Source organism: Paramisgurnus dabryanus, chromosome 6 (assembly GCF_030506205.2).
Source record: "Paramisgurnus dabryanus chromosome 6, PD_genome_1.1, whole genome shotgun sequence".
NCBI classification, from domain to species: Eukaryota; Metazoa; Chordata; class Actinopteri; order Cypriniformes; family Cobitidae; genus Paramisgurnus; species Paramisgurnus dabryanus.
Window position 1 is genome coordinate 34,646,004 of NC_133342.1, and position 16,298 is coordinate 34,662,301.

The window sequence follows — 16,298 nt, forward strand, 5'->3', positions numbered from 1 at the left end:
CAACTAGTTCATCTCTCTGGGTCTGTATAGTGAGCACTTGTATAAAATCTCTTGTACATGTGTGTGCTATGTAAAATGTGTGCTTGGTAGATGTCATAACTACTTTAACATAAATAAAAATGAGGTTGTGAAGTCAGTCAGTGGGTTAGGTTGCTGACTGATGCAACATTTAACAGAGTACTGTATCATTATAAAACATATGCTCAAGTCAGACTCCATGCAATCAAGCATAAGGGTTACTGGAGTCTCTCGTGAGCTTTCCGTGAGAAGCACTACTTGTGTGGCAAGCGCGAATGACCTCAAACCAGGTTGTAGCCTATCTGGAGTGTTTCAAATAATTTTTTTATGATTTCGCCGGTGTATTTGCCTCCAAGTCTCACCATCTCCAGTTGCATCTGTTTCTGAAGGGTGGAGTTGAGCTTCTCTTGCTGTCGCCGGTACATCTGCACGATCTCTAACATGATCCTGTCCTTGTCGTCCTCCATGGCGCTGTCTCTGCCCGGCGCGGGGGCGTGCTGCTTGCCACCCGGGCTTGTCTCCATGGCGACCGGCAAAGGAGGATGGCGGCGCTCGTGCGCTTCGACTGCGTGTTGGGATTTGGCCTCCTCTGCGCTGGAGGAAGGAGACGTGGGAAGATCTGAGGGAGACGGAGGAGCGGTGTTAAAGCCTCACATATACACGCACGTTTTCTTTGTCATTTGCCTAAAGTGTATGTGAATAATTCTCCCTCTTTTCTTGAAGGTCAGTGCTGGAGGTATCATATTGAAATGTGCGTCAGAAAAGAGCCAATGGAAAGGAGAATTTCCCTGAGGTCGTTTTAGTGTGAAGGGACACATACCCAAGCCCATTCACACTTAATACAAAGTCTACATACAAATCACATGTACCACGTGAAACAGCAGTACGTTTAGATGAGCAATATGGAGGTCCAGAGGGATGAGGGGAGAGGGAGGGTGAGAGACTCGACTTATTTAAATGTAGGACAGGCAGACTACTGCAGGTCTGGCACTGCAGAGCAGAATAACAGCTTTAGTCTGCCGTCACACTCTCACACACCCGAATGAGTCAGAGATGAAGAACAGAGCGAGAGAGAGAAATGATGGAAGAGAGACACGAGGAGTCAGGATGAAAAGCAAGTACATAGAAAAGGGAAGAAAAGGATAGAAGAATGGGTGCATGAAGATTTTGAGAAAGGGATGAAGTAAAGATGGAGAAGGGGCCAGAGGGGATAGAGAGAGAGATGAAGAAAGTGTAGGGCACAGCAAGAGAGAGAGAGAGCGAGAGGCATAAAGGGGGGTTGTGCTGCGGTGAAAACTAGAGACCACCACCTCCCCCAGCACTCAACTCCACAGCGTTCTGACATGAAGGGACAGCGGCCTCTTTTCATGTCGTCTCTTTACTGTCGACTATAAAATGTGAGTTGTATTAATCAGTAGCGAGACGCTCTTTGCAGTCCCTCATCCTTTCTGTGAGTCAACCACATAACATGTCCCTGAACCTCTGACCTCTAAAGCTGTCGCAGTATGTACCAAACATCTGGTGAATACAAACGTGTTATTGTTTGGAGTCATTCGGTTAGAGCTAAATGGTTTAAAGCTAATAGATTTGTTTAGAGCCGTATGTGCGTACTGACCTATGGTGGGCTGGCTGTCGTAGGCGATCGTTCTTCGACTGTAGTGTTGTTTGAGCAGGGCTCCCAGCACCTCGTGGGTCACGTCCCCCTCCTTTCGTAGGGACACGTTCGGGGCCACCATCTTATCATATGTGTACAGGTAGTAACTGTAAACACAAGAAAGTTGTGCAAGTTGAGTCACAGCTGCGCATGTAAAACACAAGTGAAAAGATAACCGGAGTGTTGCCCTAAGAGAGCTTTTTATGCATTCAATATAGGTAATGCTAATATTTTAATCGGTTGACTAATCTATTAATTATTTTTAACAATTAATCCAGTCATTCTTTAATTAGTTGAATTATTTGCCAATAAATAACAATTACTTTTTATCGGTTAATTGATAAGTCGACTAATCTATTGATTATTTTTACCAATTAATCCAATATTTTTTAAACGAGTTCAATCCTTTGGCCAACTTGTCAATAAATAAATTTAAAAAATTATCGGTTAATTGATTAGTCAACTAATCTATTGATTATTTTTTTCCAACCAATCCAGTATTTTTTTATTATTTAAATCCATTAGCTAACTTGCCAATAAATAACAATTATTTTTTAATGTTAATTGATTAGTCGACTAATCTATTGATTATTTTTTCCAAACAATTCAGTAATGTTTTTATTATTTAAATCCGTAAGCCAACTTTCCAATAAATAACGATTATTTTCTTAATCTGTTAATTGATTAGTCGACTAATCTATTGATTATTTTTAACAATTAATCCAATATTTTTTAAATGAGTTGAATCCTTTGGCTTACTTGCCAATAAATAACGATTATTTTTATCAGTTAATTAATAAGTCGATAAATCTATTGTTTATTGTGACCAATTAATTCAATATTTTTTAAACAAGTTTAATCCTTTGGCTAACTTGCCAATAAATAACTTTTTTTTTAAATAAGTTAATTGATTAGTCGACTAATCTATTGATTATTTTTTCCAACCAATCCAGTAATTTTTTATTATTTGAATCTGTTAGCTAACTTGCCAATAAATAACGATTAATTTTTTATCTGTTAATTGATTAGTCGACTAATCTATTGATTATTTTTAACAATTAATCCAATATTTTTTAAATGAGTTGAATCCTTTGGCTTACTTGCCAATAAATAACGATTATTTTTATCAGTTAATTAATAAGTCGATAAATCTATTGATTATTTTGACCAATTAATCCAATATTTTTTAAACAAGTTTAATCCTTTGGCTAACTTGCCAATAAATAACTTTTTTTTAAATAAGTTAATTGATTAGTCGACTAATCTATTGATTATTTTTTCCAACCAATCCAGTAATTTTTTTAATTATTTGAATCTGTTAGCTAACTTGCCAATAAATAACGATTATTTTTTAATCTGTTAATTGATTAGTCGACTAATCTATTGATTATTTTTACCAATTAATCTAGGTTTTTTATATAAATTTAATCCTTTAGCTAACTTACCAATAAATAAGGAATATTTTTGTAATCGGTTAATTGATCAGTCGACTAATCTATTGATTATTTTTTACCAATCAATCCCGTAATTTTTTAGCTGAACCCTTTGACCAACTTGTCGTCAATAAATAACAAGTACAACTTTTACCATTAGTATTTCAAACCTTTCTTAAAAACCTTTTTTATTCTTCTAAAATATTTCAATTTAAATAAACACTGGAAAATTTAAACTATTTAATAAAAAAGGCCTGAAATAATAACACTATTGGGCATCATGTTTAATTAATGCTATCAATTATGCTTAACACTGTACAAAAAATAGATTATGAAAGCATCATGTAGTTAAAAAAAAACAATTCAAACAGTAAAACTACCCAAAACTTTGCAAAAAAATGCATAAAAGGTAACATGTAGTTTAAAGAAGCAATTTGCATTTATTTAATTTCATAGTCGATGTTAATGATGACGTTGGCGCGTCTTTGCAGCCTTACACTATAGCGCTAATCTCAATAATTCAATGCAAATAGGAAAAGGTAATGGTTTATAAAAAATACTACTTTAAGTATGGGGATACAGGTCGATTTTCGTGTTTTGGTTATAATTATATTCATTATTATATTCATATCGAGTTGTGGCAATACATCTTATATGGATTTTTATATTTTATAAATAAAGCGTGAACCCCTAAATCTCTATGATATTCCCTTTAAGGCAATGTGAGCCAATGGGATTTTTGGTCCTTACCTCGGGTGCATGATGGGTCCGTGTCCCGGTTCCTCTTTGATTTCAGGAAACAGTCGACTGAACGCTAGCGAAGACTGGCAGTTACCCTGCAAAGAGATAGTCATATATAAATATTAATGAAGCATTTGAAAATGAATGTTTGAGCTGCATTAAAATATATTACATATTTGCCCAAGAATAATTCACACGTTCCTCAAGGTTTCATTAAACATAGATTACATCGAGCGAATATTACACACAAATGTACAAACACACAGAAGCAAACTTGAATTGGAGTAAAGGGAAAGAGCAGTATAAACGTCTCGATGTTATATTACGCATACATGGGAAGAGCTCGTTCATTAGTGGTCACCGAGCAGACGCTGACAGGCAAAGCACTGAAGAGGCTTTAATGAGGACTGAAAGACTACGTGTGTGTTTTAGATGAACATTGAGGTTTCTGCCCGTCTGATTGTTGATGTTAATTTTGGCCCTGTTCACACTTGATATTAACATTTATCTTGAGTGATCCTAAAAGCGATAAGGTGAGACAGATTTTAATATGCAACTCGTGCCCATCTGTGAGATATTTACTGCATACGTCCTCACTATGATGGTGTGCCACTTCAAATTGATTTAAATCAAACATCGGCACATTTTTGTTGTTAATTATAATCTGATAAGTTTCAACTGAACACTCTTTGCTGTTTTAGACACGTTGCTGTATTAACTCAACTGCAGATGTGCCGTACATGAGCAGTGTGGCACATACCAAACGCATTCCTGTAAAATAACCTAATGCATGCATAAATATGTGTTTTTCCACATTTTTGGGGTGTGAATCTGGGTTGTAAGACAAGGTTGAGGTCTTTTCCTCATGCAAGCAGGCAGGAGCTGTTCTTGCACGTCAAAAAATAGCTTTCCAGGGTTTGTTCCAATGTGCCAAGTGGAGTGACTTGTCTCTAAAGGACTTGTGTAATGCAGTGTAGTGTGCTCGATTGTACCTTTTTCTCCAGGACGCTATCAGACATCTTGCTGTTGGGGGTGCAGGGGGCAGGGCTGGATTTCCGCACATGATTGTCATCATCCACAACCTTCTGCAGAAACGCAAACACACACAAAAAGATCATGTTACAATATATCCATGTGTATATGACATGAAAGAGTATATGCACAGATCATATAAACAAAAAAAGCTTAGTGTACTGCAATATAGCCTAGGACACATACAATCAATTGCATGTGTCAGTCACCACCTCGTCTCAATGTGACCAACAAAAAATTAACTGGCTGTGTGTACATAAGCTTTTCACACAAAACAGGGCAAGCTGATCAGACAGTGACAAAGCTTAATATAGCAGACACTTACCCAAGCACATTATATGAACAAACCGGTTATTCAAATGCGCATTTCTAATGTTTGGTTTCTAAAACTTCTCCGGCAAACCAGACCAGAAAATCCAGCATCCAGTCAGACAGGGACAGCAGTGGCTGGGTGTTTGCCAGAGGAAGCCTGGGGTAAATTACTACATCCCCCAGACTATGAGCTCTCCTGTTTACTGTAGTCAGAAAAATAAATAGCCATGTCGTCTCATTACATTGAAACTGGTAGGGTGACGTGGCAAGCCCACACCTTTGTGATAAACGCTAGAAAATGTGTGCGTGTGTGTCGGCTGTTTTTCTTGAGGGAAGATTGCGGCGTGAGGGAGGGGTGGGCAGCTGCTGAAAGGAGGGGGGCATGAACAATGAGTACACTGCAGTGGTAAGCCCGTCTAACCTTGACCGGCACGCACGCACACATCAACCGTCCCATCTCTTCTACACTTCGTGGCCCAGCCGGTACTCTCTCACCCTTGACACGTGCAATCACTGTCTCTGAACTATCGAATTCTCCATTTAATGTCTAAGGTATAAAACAAGTTTTAGTCTTACATTCCTGTGGTGCTCAGAGATTTCGTAAATCCAGAGCTTATACATTTACAGCATGGTACTAGCAAGTATGATGAGTTACAAGTAAACAATATTAATTTGTCATACTGTAAAAGGAGGGGGCAAGGTCGAGTGCATTGCCCTGTGGTCTGTAGTATACTGCACATTTTATGAGATGTAGTAAGTCATGTTATATGCACAAGGAAAATGTACACCTTATGGACAGCATACTTTAGAAAGCAATGTGGTAGTATGGCATTTTAAACATAAATCTCCAAAACCTCACCAGTGGCATCAAACAGCTAGACGCAGCTTTCAGCTTTAGTACAAAACCAGAGGACTTATACAGCTGGCCTGTCACGGACATCCGAAAGCTGTGTGACTGTAACAACCGTTTAATATCAATTAATCAATCAAAGACAGTCACTAGCTTTTAATATAACATAAATACAAATATGTGATCCTGTCTGTGAAATTCAGGTTAAAAGCTGCCTTTAATACCCACACTTGCGGTCCTGACCAATCGAGAAAGCGTGCATGCGACAGGAAGTAAGTGCGCGAGACTGTCCCATGTCTTAAAACTGTCAAAACATAAATCCATTGTATGTTTATAAATGGATATTACATATTATATTGGTAGTAAAACGAAAAGTGTTGCACATTTCATTGGTGCCAGAATTTCTTTTGTAAAATATTTGCAACTGTCAGATAAGTGTAGATAATAATCTTTATGTTCAGCAAATGTTCATTTCAGAGTTATTATGTGTTAATTTTTTAAAAAGGAAATCTTTAAAATATATATTTTAAGTAGGCCTGTGCAAAAAAAAGAAAAAAAAAAAATGGCCTGCGATTCTCAAGCATGTTTCATCAGTAAAGCCGGTTCCTTAATAAGTAGTAAATCACCATCACCTGCTTTCAGATGGGGCAGCATTTACTACACAGGGCCAAAGCTAGGCAAAATCGCATAGATTTAATTATTGGAGTCGATTTTCCTCGATTATACACGTGATTTTGCCTAGCTTCTCTGTGAAATACGGCTTTGTGTAGTAAATGCCGCTCCCTTATTTTAAGTAGCCTTAATAAAAAACGAATATGTTTTGGGCCAAATTGCTACCAGTACATGGATTGACATTTTTACACTTGCTAAGTGTGTCCAACTGGGTGAATAATTCAACATGCACGCTTGGGATCTTCACGCCCACTAGAACACTTGGGCCTAGGGCTGTGCCGGTTTCAGAATTGGTGATGACGGTTATGACGTGAGTCAAATGTGACGGTTCGTCACATAACCGTCGGTGGGGGGCGTTTTGCTCGTTTAAATGCTTGTGGATTGACGGGAAAGTGTCATTTTATCATAAAATCATGAATGTGATGCCAAGTGTGTTTTAAACAGTAATAACTTTGAACAATTTAACAGAAAGCAATGAAATATTAAAAAAACACACTGTTGCCAGAAGACTGCGCTGTCACTCTCTGCCCAGCATAAATAAATCCTCTATCATCTATCTTAATAATTTTCAGAGAAACAGATTTGTGCATTGGGCTTTTTATGTCTGTAATTGTGTCTATATCTGTCATTACACGGACCAGAACAGCACGAAAACAATGTGGATTAAAAGCGTATTGAAGAGGTTTTTCTCATAAATGCAGGTAAAAGAAAGTAATGTGAACTTGAGATTGTTATTAAACGCAGCCACAATGGCCACGCGCAGCAAACGCTCTCCGCAGACGCGCTGCACAGTGCTCACCCGGCGTTTGAATAAACTAGACACTGATTAGCTACTTGCTCTACGTTTCTTTAAAATTAACAGCAAGACAACTAGCAGTGAATGTGCGTTCAAGAGAGCTAGTAGATTAGCATGGGAAGATTTGAACTTGAAAAGCGGAGTGTACTGACGCCTTTCCGCGGTTAAGACACCACATTCCTTCTCATGGTCATTCATGTTTATTTGATGCTATAAATTAACTAGAAGGAAGAGATAATTTGAAAGGCGAGACTTTGTTTAATATGTATTATCTCAAAAGTAACCGAAAAGTAACCTGGTCTGTCCTGTATGTCGGCGCGTTGTCAGTGTCTGCTCCGCTCTGTATTTTTCACTGCGTGAGAACGTGAGGGGGCGTGTAACACAGACTGTTAACAGTTGTTTTTAATTAGTATTTTAAAATTCTTTATGATAAAAAATGTTAAAAAAATATTTTAATAACACGGTTTTGGCGGTTATAGAGTTCTAATGACGGTGTTCAACTATAACCGTCGGTCTCACGGTTATATAATGACCGTCACACCCCTACTTGGGCCAAACACAGGAAATACATCATGGAAGTAGTCAGTGGTCAAGTGCAAGGACCGCAAGTGTGGTTATTTAGATGCAGCCAAAGTCTTATAATCTAATGATGAGATTGACATGACTTTACTCAGTCAATATTAAAGATATCAAGATTGTATTTTCACAGAATAAGCTTTATATTGTGTACAAGAAAAAAAACAGTAAATCACAAAAATGACTTTAGCTGGGATTTCACTGGGTCACATATATGTGTATATATTTTATATATAAAAGGTACAGTATGGGAATTTTAGCAGCATGTAGCGGTGAGATTGGGAATCGCAAGTAACCTTAATTTCGAAACGCAATGAGAAGCTACAATAGCAGGACAATAATGCTGTTGTCTAAGACAATGTAGGGACGAAACGCGCAGTTATTTACTTTAAGTTGCCAAATCCCATAGATCAGGCTGTTATGAGTTCCTCTCTCTCCAGGGATGCAACACCTCAGCCATCTCTAATCTCTTTTTAATGAACGTCTTATTAAAGACACACAGACACAAACACACACTATTTACTATCTACAGTAACACTACATACTTCAGCACTGTTAACAAATGTGAACACAAATCCCTCCCGACTCAATGTACATTCAAAACACTGACACACCAATACCCTCAGGACTCAAAGCCTCGTCTCGAGCATATGTGATATATGCAAAACTCTGCAAAAAGAGTATGTGAGAGAGGGGGAGCCCATTTTACAGCCGGTGGAAGTTAGCATTCCTGCGGCTCATTCATGCTGCTCCTAATCTATCAACACACACGTACCCCTCGTCCTCCAACACCGTGGTCCACAGTTTCCAACGCATTACAACAGCCAGTGGTAAGTCGGGGCGTCCACGTCCTTTCCAAACCTAACCTCATTCAGATTTTTGCAAACATCAAAACAGTGATCGTCCTAGATCTACAATTATTTGAAAACCGGTTCACGCACGTTTTCCCACGGAACGAGCGCAATGAGGTCACTGACACACAAACACGAATTTCGCTTTTGTTCTGACAATAAGTGCCTGAACTGTATTATAAACGCATCACTGAATTACTAACCAAGGAGATCCCCTGACCAAAACAGATGCTACGAAAAAAACAAACAAGGTAAACGCAAAGGTTGACAGGAAAGAGTGATAAACGCACATAGTTCCCGCACGAGCTTTAACTGTGTGTTTTAAGTCCTGCAGCGCTAGCGGGGAATTACGAGCAGCGCAGGCTGATGACAATAAACCTTATCTAGGCCGCCAACCTTATACTATTACATTACAAGATGACCTTTCAAAGTGTGTGTGTGTGTGTACTCTAGGAGTGAGATTTTACATGCAGCCGTGTATTTAATGAGTATCACGGGTATGAAACCATTTAACTTCCTAAACGCTTTGGTGCCCGTGACCTGACCCTGGCAGTGTGTGATGAGTCAAGAGTGGCATTATTATAAGTGCCACACACACAGTTTCGCGCGCACTGTGTGAAAGGTGGCACATGAGGGTGATTGTGTGTCCATCTGTTGCAATACTGGCAGAAGGTTTGAATAAAGCGGAACGCAGTGAAAATGTGCAGCTTTCCGTTACAAACACACAGAGCCGACGCCGAGGGCCCCTTACTGGGCCCATATACACACACACACACACACACACACACAGGACCCCATTCACAAGCATTGCCACGGCAGGAAAACAGAAAGGACATGTGTGAGCCGGGTGAGAAGTGGGCCAGCTTGATGTGGCGAAAGGAAAAGATAAAAAGTGGGAACGAGGGAACAGATAAAAAGAGACAAGATCTAAAATGTCGTGTGAATGTTACAGTATGGACAACTAAAGTAATTGCTAAAGTAAAAGTACACTGATTTGAAAAACTGCTGAAATGACATTTGTGCAAAGTAAAACAACAGTGGGCGATAACTAACAAAAACAGCAGACAACAAAGTTTTGGCATTAACCAAGCACACGTGACAGGCTGAAAAAAAAGTGTGTGTGTGTGGGGGGGGGAGAAAACACCGCCAGAGGAAATATACTGTAGCGTGAGATGCCAGTAAGATTATCCATACTGATAACATAGATGGACACAAATTAAATCCCAATGACCTGTAGGAAACATTTGACATTCTGATGTCACTTCTGTACAAATGTTTTGGTGCTTTGTTGGATTCACACCTTGGATCATTTCTTTATTTGATGTAAATGCACAAATCAGATGATCCAGCAATTTCTGCGAACCTTTTTTACATATGTCAAGTTTTGCATATGCTCTTTAAGAGAAAACTAAAATCGGACTAAGAAGAGCAGTGACGACAATATTTACCTGAGGCGTCAGACATAACTCTGTTTTTAGATTTGTGGCTGCAGACGTAAAAGTTGACCTGGAAGTGCCCAGAGTGGTTTTGTACACAAATACATATGCAGTAAGGTATCGTGAATAAGTCACTGCTGAAGGGTGTTGTTATTGTTAGACACAAAGTGGAGTCAACTTATTCAAGATACAGCTCTAACCCCGAGTACCTTATTCTTTTTATAAACTGTAACCACACAATACAAATATTAAAAGCAAAAATATCAGCACATCTTTAATGAAGTTAAATGACTAAAAGCCTTCCTTCCACTTGAAAAAAATAGTCCCTGACTGACCGTTAACACTAACAGAATGTGGTGCAGCGGTCATAGCTGTGGTATATCGTAAATAAAACACAGCCACTGACCAATCAGAATCAAGGACTGGAACCGTTTTAAAGTGTACATAAACAGAACTTTCCAGACATGAACATACTTGTATATAGACAAGCTTAATATGAAGGCTAATAGCTGTCCTCTCTCACATTCACTTAAAAACAAACCCACACAAAACCAACCCAAACATTCATATCAAACTGAAAGACTCGTGCAAACCAAACACCTCTACACATCAAGGTACGCACACACACAAAGATCAAACACATAGACTGAGGCTCAGAGTTCATTCCTGAGAGGATTTGGCTGTCCGCCTGGGGCACATTTTTAAAGGAGGAGAGGGAGGGCTGAACAAACGCGGGAGACGAACATTCCGTCTAGACGTAGTCATCAATAGTACACAGTCTGCCTGCCTGTCTGCCTTTCCCGACAGCAGTCGGCACACATCCACGGCCCGGTCAACAGCACACAACCCGATAAGAGTTTAACATGGAGCGAAACTAACAAGCTGTGCCGGCGATCAGGGATGGGTTTGGAGGCCCAAGCGCAGTCAACGCAGACAGAACAGCCTCTCTTAGTCTCAGATTTCACAAGAGCTCTCCCTGTTCCCTTTTTCTCCACGGGCTGGTTTAAATATGAATGGGAGATCTGTATGCACGCGTGCGTTACAATCGAGCCCTCTCAGCGTTGAGAAACCGTACAAACCCTGTGTGGCAAGCACACACACAAATTGGCAGACACAGTCTTGATGAAGATGAGTCTCTGAGGTGCGAGTTTTCTGGCTGCGGCACCCTGCGGATGGTTTCAAAAGCTTCAGTCGGAACACACTCAGTGACATTACAAACGCTGACGTTTAAAATCCCCCCGCACACCTACGATTCTCTCTGTAGGACGTAAGAGAGGCATAATGTGACCTTCCTTTCTCGGCGGGACACGCACAACCTGAAAGCTGGTCGGAGGGGGACAAATTCAGAGGATACAACACAAACTTCCGGTTTTGGTGTTGCAGCTGTGGTTCGCTGTTTCTTGCTGTTTTGTTATGATTAGGGGTGTAATGGTTCACACTGCTCACAGTTTGGTTCATATTACGGTTTTGGTAAAAACCTAAACAAATCAACAGAACACTCTTTTAGTTAGTAACAAACTTGTTTTTGTCAACATCTAAGCTTTACCATTAACGACATGCATTTTAAGTTGAGAGTTCGTGCAAGTGTTGCACTTATCACTCCGCCCAAGTAGCAGTGCTTCGCCTTCTGAGAATATAGTTCCCAGGATGTTTACGGTTAAAAGATGGTTGTGTCTCATATGACCTTGTTGTTTGTACATTATGGGACTATAAAAATCACAACATATAAGTAGGAAAATGTTGGCATTATTTTGTCACTTATTGGGAACAGTATGCTAGCTGGAGCCATTAACTTCTAGTCTTTATGCTAAGCTAGGCTAGCGGTGGCTGCGTCAGGCAGAGTTACGGCACGCACGGGGGTGAAAAGGGTATGTATAGACTTATCTAAACTCTGGGGGATATTGCGAATAAGCCAAAGTCCAAAAAAGTCAGCGTGTTCCTTTAAGTTTAGCGTGTAAGAGAGGACTGGTCTCCAATAGGTGCATACCACTGAACGGTGTAAGAATCAACGACATGGCAGCTTGACACACAACAGCCTGTGAATTTCACTACTGCCATTCGAAAACTCCCATCCCAGAGACAGTGAAAGAGAGACAGAGTAACTGCCCACCCATTGAGAGCTGTCTCACACAAAGAGGTTAAAAAAAGCACACAATTTTACTCGAAACGCTCAACACGAGGCAGCTCATGCATTTTACATGGCACAGCCTCTATGTGAATGGCTTTGCATAGAGAAATGAAAAGAGAGACAGCTGTCAGCAGAGATCCACCCTGTTACTAGCACACATAAATACTCACACAACATCTATCAATCAGCATTTTCAAAATATACTATATGAGTAAAGTAAAAGTATAGACAGAACAGCACCATCTAACATTTAAGTGTTTGCAATGCAAAATATTTTGATCAAATGCCCTGCAGTCTGAACAAGTAGGCAAACGCAGACGCAAATGCTTTGCCAATTAGATGCAATGTAAACGTGCAGTTCGTAACATGCGTTCATGTTATATGTAAAGTATGCTTATTCAAGAGCTGAAACACAGCAAGAAAATGCATAAACAGAGGATGATGCATGTCTGACATGCAGAACCGTTTCCTGAGACAGATCAATACAGCGAATGTCCTGTTTAACGGATCAATAATTACTGGACGTTCACTCAAGGCATCTCATTTGTCTCTCCTTTGTTTTTGGCTTAAACAGAGTGTCAAATGTGTCAAGACACTGTTGCTCTCCAGAGAGACGTGAACTCGCAATCGCAGTCATGCTCTTTGCCTGTGCTGTTGATGCAAGCCTGGTACAGACTGTCCTCATACAGCCAAGAGAGCAGAACGAGAGTCTCCATAGGGAAAGGAGGGAAGAGGGGAGGAGAATGTTGTCCTACGGCAATCACATTCTTCGATGGTTTGGGAAATACACTCCCAAATGGGAGGAGAAAAAAGGTCGGGTCGAGGTATTTTTAAAGTACAGGTACAGTAACTTCAAGTAGCGTACCTGGACATTAATCATAGCCTGCTGAGATGCTGTGCCTTTGGAGCACAGGAGCTGTCTGCTGAATGGCAGATCTTCGTTGGAGATGAGCTCGGGAGTTGGCGAAGGGGAACGCTGCAGTAATGGGGGAAAAATATGCAGTCTAATGAGATTGTGGTGAACCGGGGGCCAAACCAGCAGTTTTACATGGAAAAATGCTTCACAAGCACACACGATGATATCTGCAGGATGAATCGTCATGACCCATTTTTAGCCGCTTTAGCCAGACAACTGTAGTCTCATGCATTTCTAGCCACCAAGAGTCTGTCTGACCACAGCGTGAACACAAACACTTTTAAGGTTTTATATGAAAATGCTAGGCATCAGGGGACATTAAGATGAATGACTAGTCAGCACAGGCAGACATTTTTATCTGGAGCAGAGGGGCATTCTGACTCTGCTCGTGTCCCCGTTAGAAGAAGAGGAGGTTGGGCTCCTTTATGTCCTTGTTAGAGAAAGCGTAACTGGTAAGGCTGCTGATGACGACATTTTTTACGATAACGATTATTGCATCGATGCATAAAAAAAATAATAATTTATTATTAAAAAAGCAGCGTGTTCGACACCCTTTCAGACATACTATAACTTTAATTATACAAAACCAGTTAGACCAGTTATTAGGCGTGTGAATCATGACTGGTCTCACGATTTGATTACGATCGTTATGTCAATGGTTCGATTTAGTCGCTCAATTTTTAACAAAGTTTAAGTTCAAGTAATCCAACCAATCAGCATAAAGCGGTCTTTATATATAGCCGTCCTTCACCTCTGTCCCATGACAGTTTTTTGCAACGTCCCATCTCCTCCCCATCGCCTCAGTGGCATATCTATCCCAGTAAAGGTATACTCGCGCATGACGTCATTTTCGTCATCAGTAGGGTCCACGTGCTGCCCAAAATTTGACCGCCCAGATAGTCCGCGTACCGCAGCGCATGTGCATGAAAATGTTGAGATAGGACACAACACTACAGCATTTGCACACACTCCATGGATTTTCTTCTTTTATTTTCACTTCTTCCAAAAACAGAAAGCTGTGGAGCATTTTTGTCACCAAAATGTTTGATTCCTGTTCTTTGTTTTCTTGTCGTTTGTTCTAAACTTTGTTTGCAAAAGTGGATCCGCTAATTTTCATTATCACTACAAATTTTTTATGTACTGTAAATGTCGCAAATCAGTGCTGCCCTGCCGGCCTGGGAGAGTAATCATTTGAATAAGAAATCATTTGTATTGCGTATGTGCCGAACGCACCCATCCACGAGTAGCTGCGGTAAGTATACTTGGAAAGCTGCTTGGAAAAGAGTATACCGGCCCTTAAGGAGGTGAGTGAGAGAACTCTGGGTTTGGGATAATATTAAGAGCTCGGAGCCCAATATGTGCCCACACGTGAACTAATAAAGTGTACGAAGATCTCACTTTTTCTTTATTGGGATTTCTCTGAAACAATTACGAATGACACCAGCACTCTGCGTGGTAGTCAAACAATCTGGCTAAATATTCGAATCTGTCTTAAAAATTTGGGTTAGCCACGGTCTGTGCTGTCCTTGGGGTTTTTGTGCTGTTGGCTTATCTACAAAGACTTGACGAAATACTGGTGCAACAATATTTCCAGTATGAACACAAAGAGCAGGGTCCCCAATCTACCCACAGCATCTGAATGTTGATGAAAGCAGGGAGGAGTATGTTGTCTTTACGGCCAACAGAAACTCTGGGCTTTATATAAATAACAAACACTGTCCGAAGCGTCTGTGCAAAGAGACAGAGTCTGTGCTTTTTTGGGAGCTTTGGGTTTAGTTAGTGACTTATTTGTTTACGAGGACAAGCAGACAGGTGGGAATGAGCGAAAGAGGGCACATGATCCACTCTGTAGTGACAAAGGTAGTGTGAGGTAACCGCTTCACAATGAAAAGAGCAAATAAGTAACTTGCTGAACACAAAGAATTGATGTCAGTCGCAGTCAGCATGTCCTGAACTGAACCAGACAGCCATTGTGGATCTCTCTCCCCTTCTTTTATATTATAACGCTATTATCAGCTCCTTTATATTTATCTATCCATCTCTCAGCAAGTACATACCCACAAGGTGTGCACACCTGTCCATGTTTTTATCTTCATCTTTTAATGTTAATGTGCATTTGTCAGCAAGGTTCTTTATATTCATCAGTGTTTTCATTTATGTTTGTGCATGCGACTACACACAGGAACTCATAGTGAACAAACCAGACATGATGGGATGAAAAGACATTTTGCTTTATGCATCTCACCTGGTAGGGACAGTCTGTCTGTCTGTCTGTCTGTCTCCTGCACGCATGGTTTCTGTATGATTAAATTCTGCCATCAGTACTCTTCAGGCAAATCAATAGGTCTCGTCAATCACCCTCACTTTCTCCTATAAACACACACTTATTGCCCTTTGCTTACTTTATGTAAACACTGACTGATTGGGTTGTTCTGGGGGACTAAGCAGCTTTCGCTTGAGTTTCTGCTATTTACACTAGACCAGACCCTGTGCCCAATACCCTCCCATCTAATAAACAAAACGCTAAGCCTCTGACCTTTCATTACCTTTCAATCTCTCACCAAATACAGATTGCGTGGAGATTAGGTTCCCGTGATACAATGAAAGGAACTCCATCTGTAAATGCCATGTTTGCCATATCGGTGCCAAGAGGAGAAAGGGGAGTGAATGTAAGAATAACAGTCAAGAATGGGATCCGGAGTAACACTATCATTGTATAATGAATCTGCAAGTTAAAACAAGCTGAAAAGGAGTGAGAAAGAGAGGATAGACACTAGGGTTGGCTTCATACTAAATCAACACCTTGATACTTGCTGCATAGTGTATAAGATGGCTTGTGTTACACCTTTTTATCCTTAAAGAATAACTAATACCTAGAAACTG

The 16,298-nt window shown here is 40.2% G+C and overlaps 1 protein-coding gene across 2 annotated transcripts in view; it reads right to left on the bottom strand.

The window, feature by feature from the left end:
* Positions 1-16,298, bottom strand: part of skila (SKI-like proto-oncogene a) — a 29,407-nt gene that overhangs the window by 3,782 nt on the left and 9,327 nt on the right. For both annotated transcript variants that reach the window (XM_065277045.1, XM_065277046.1), the window contains exons 3-6: positions 4,839-4,931; positions 3,856-3,941; positions 1,634-1,779; positions 381-637 (exon numbers count right to left, since the gene is read on the bottom strand). In XM_065277045.1, coding sequence (XP_065133117.1) covers positions 381-637; positions 1,634-1,779; positions 3,856-3,941; positions 4,839-4,931 — 582 coding nt within the window. The remainder of the gene's footprint in view (positions 1-380; positions 638-1,633; positions 1,780-3,855; positions 3,942-4,838; positions 4,932-16,298) is intronic.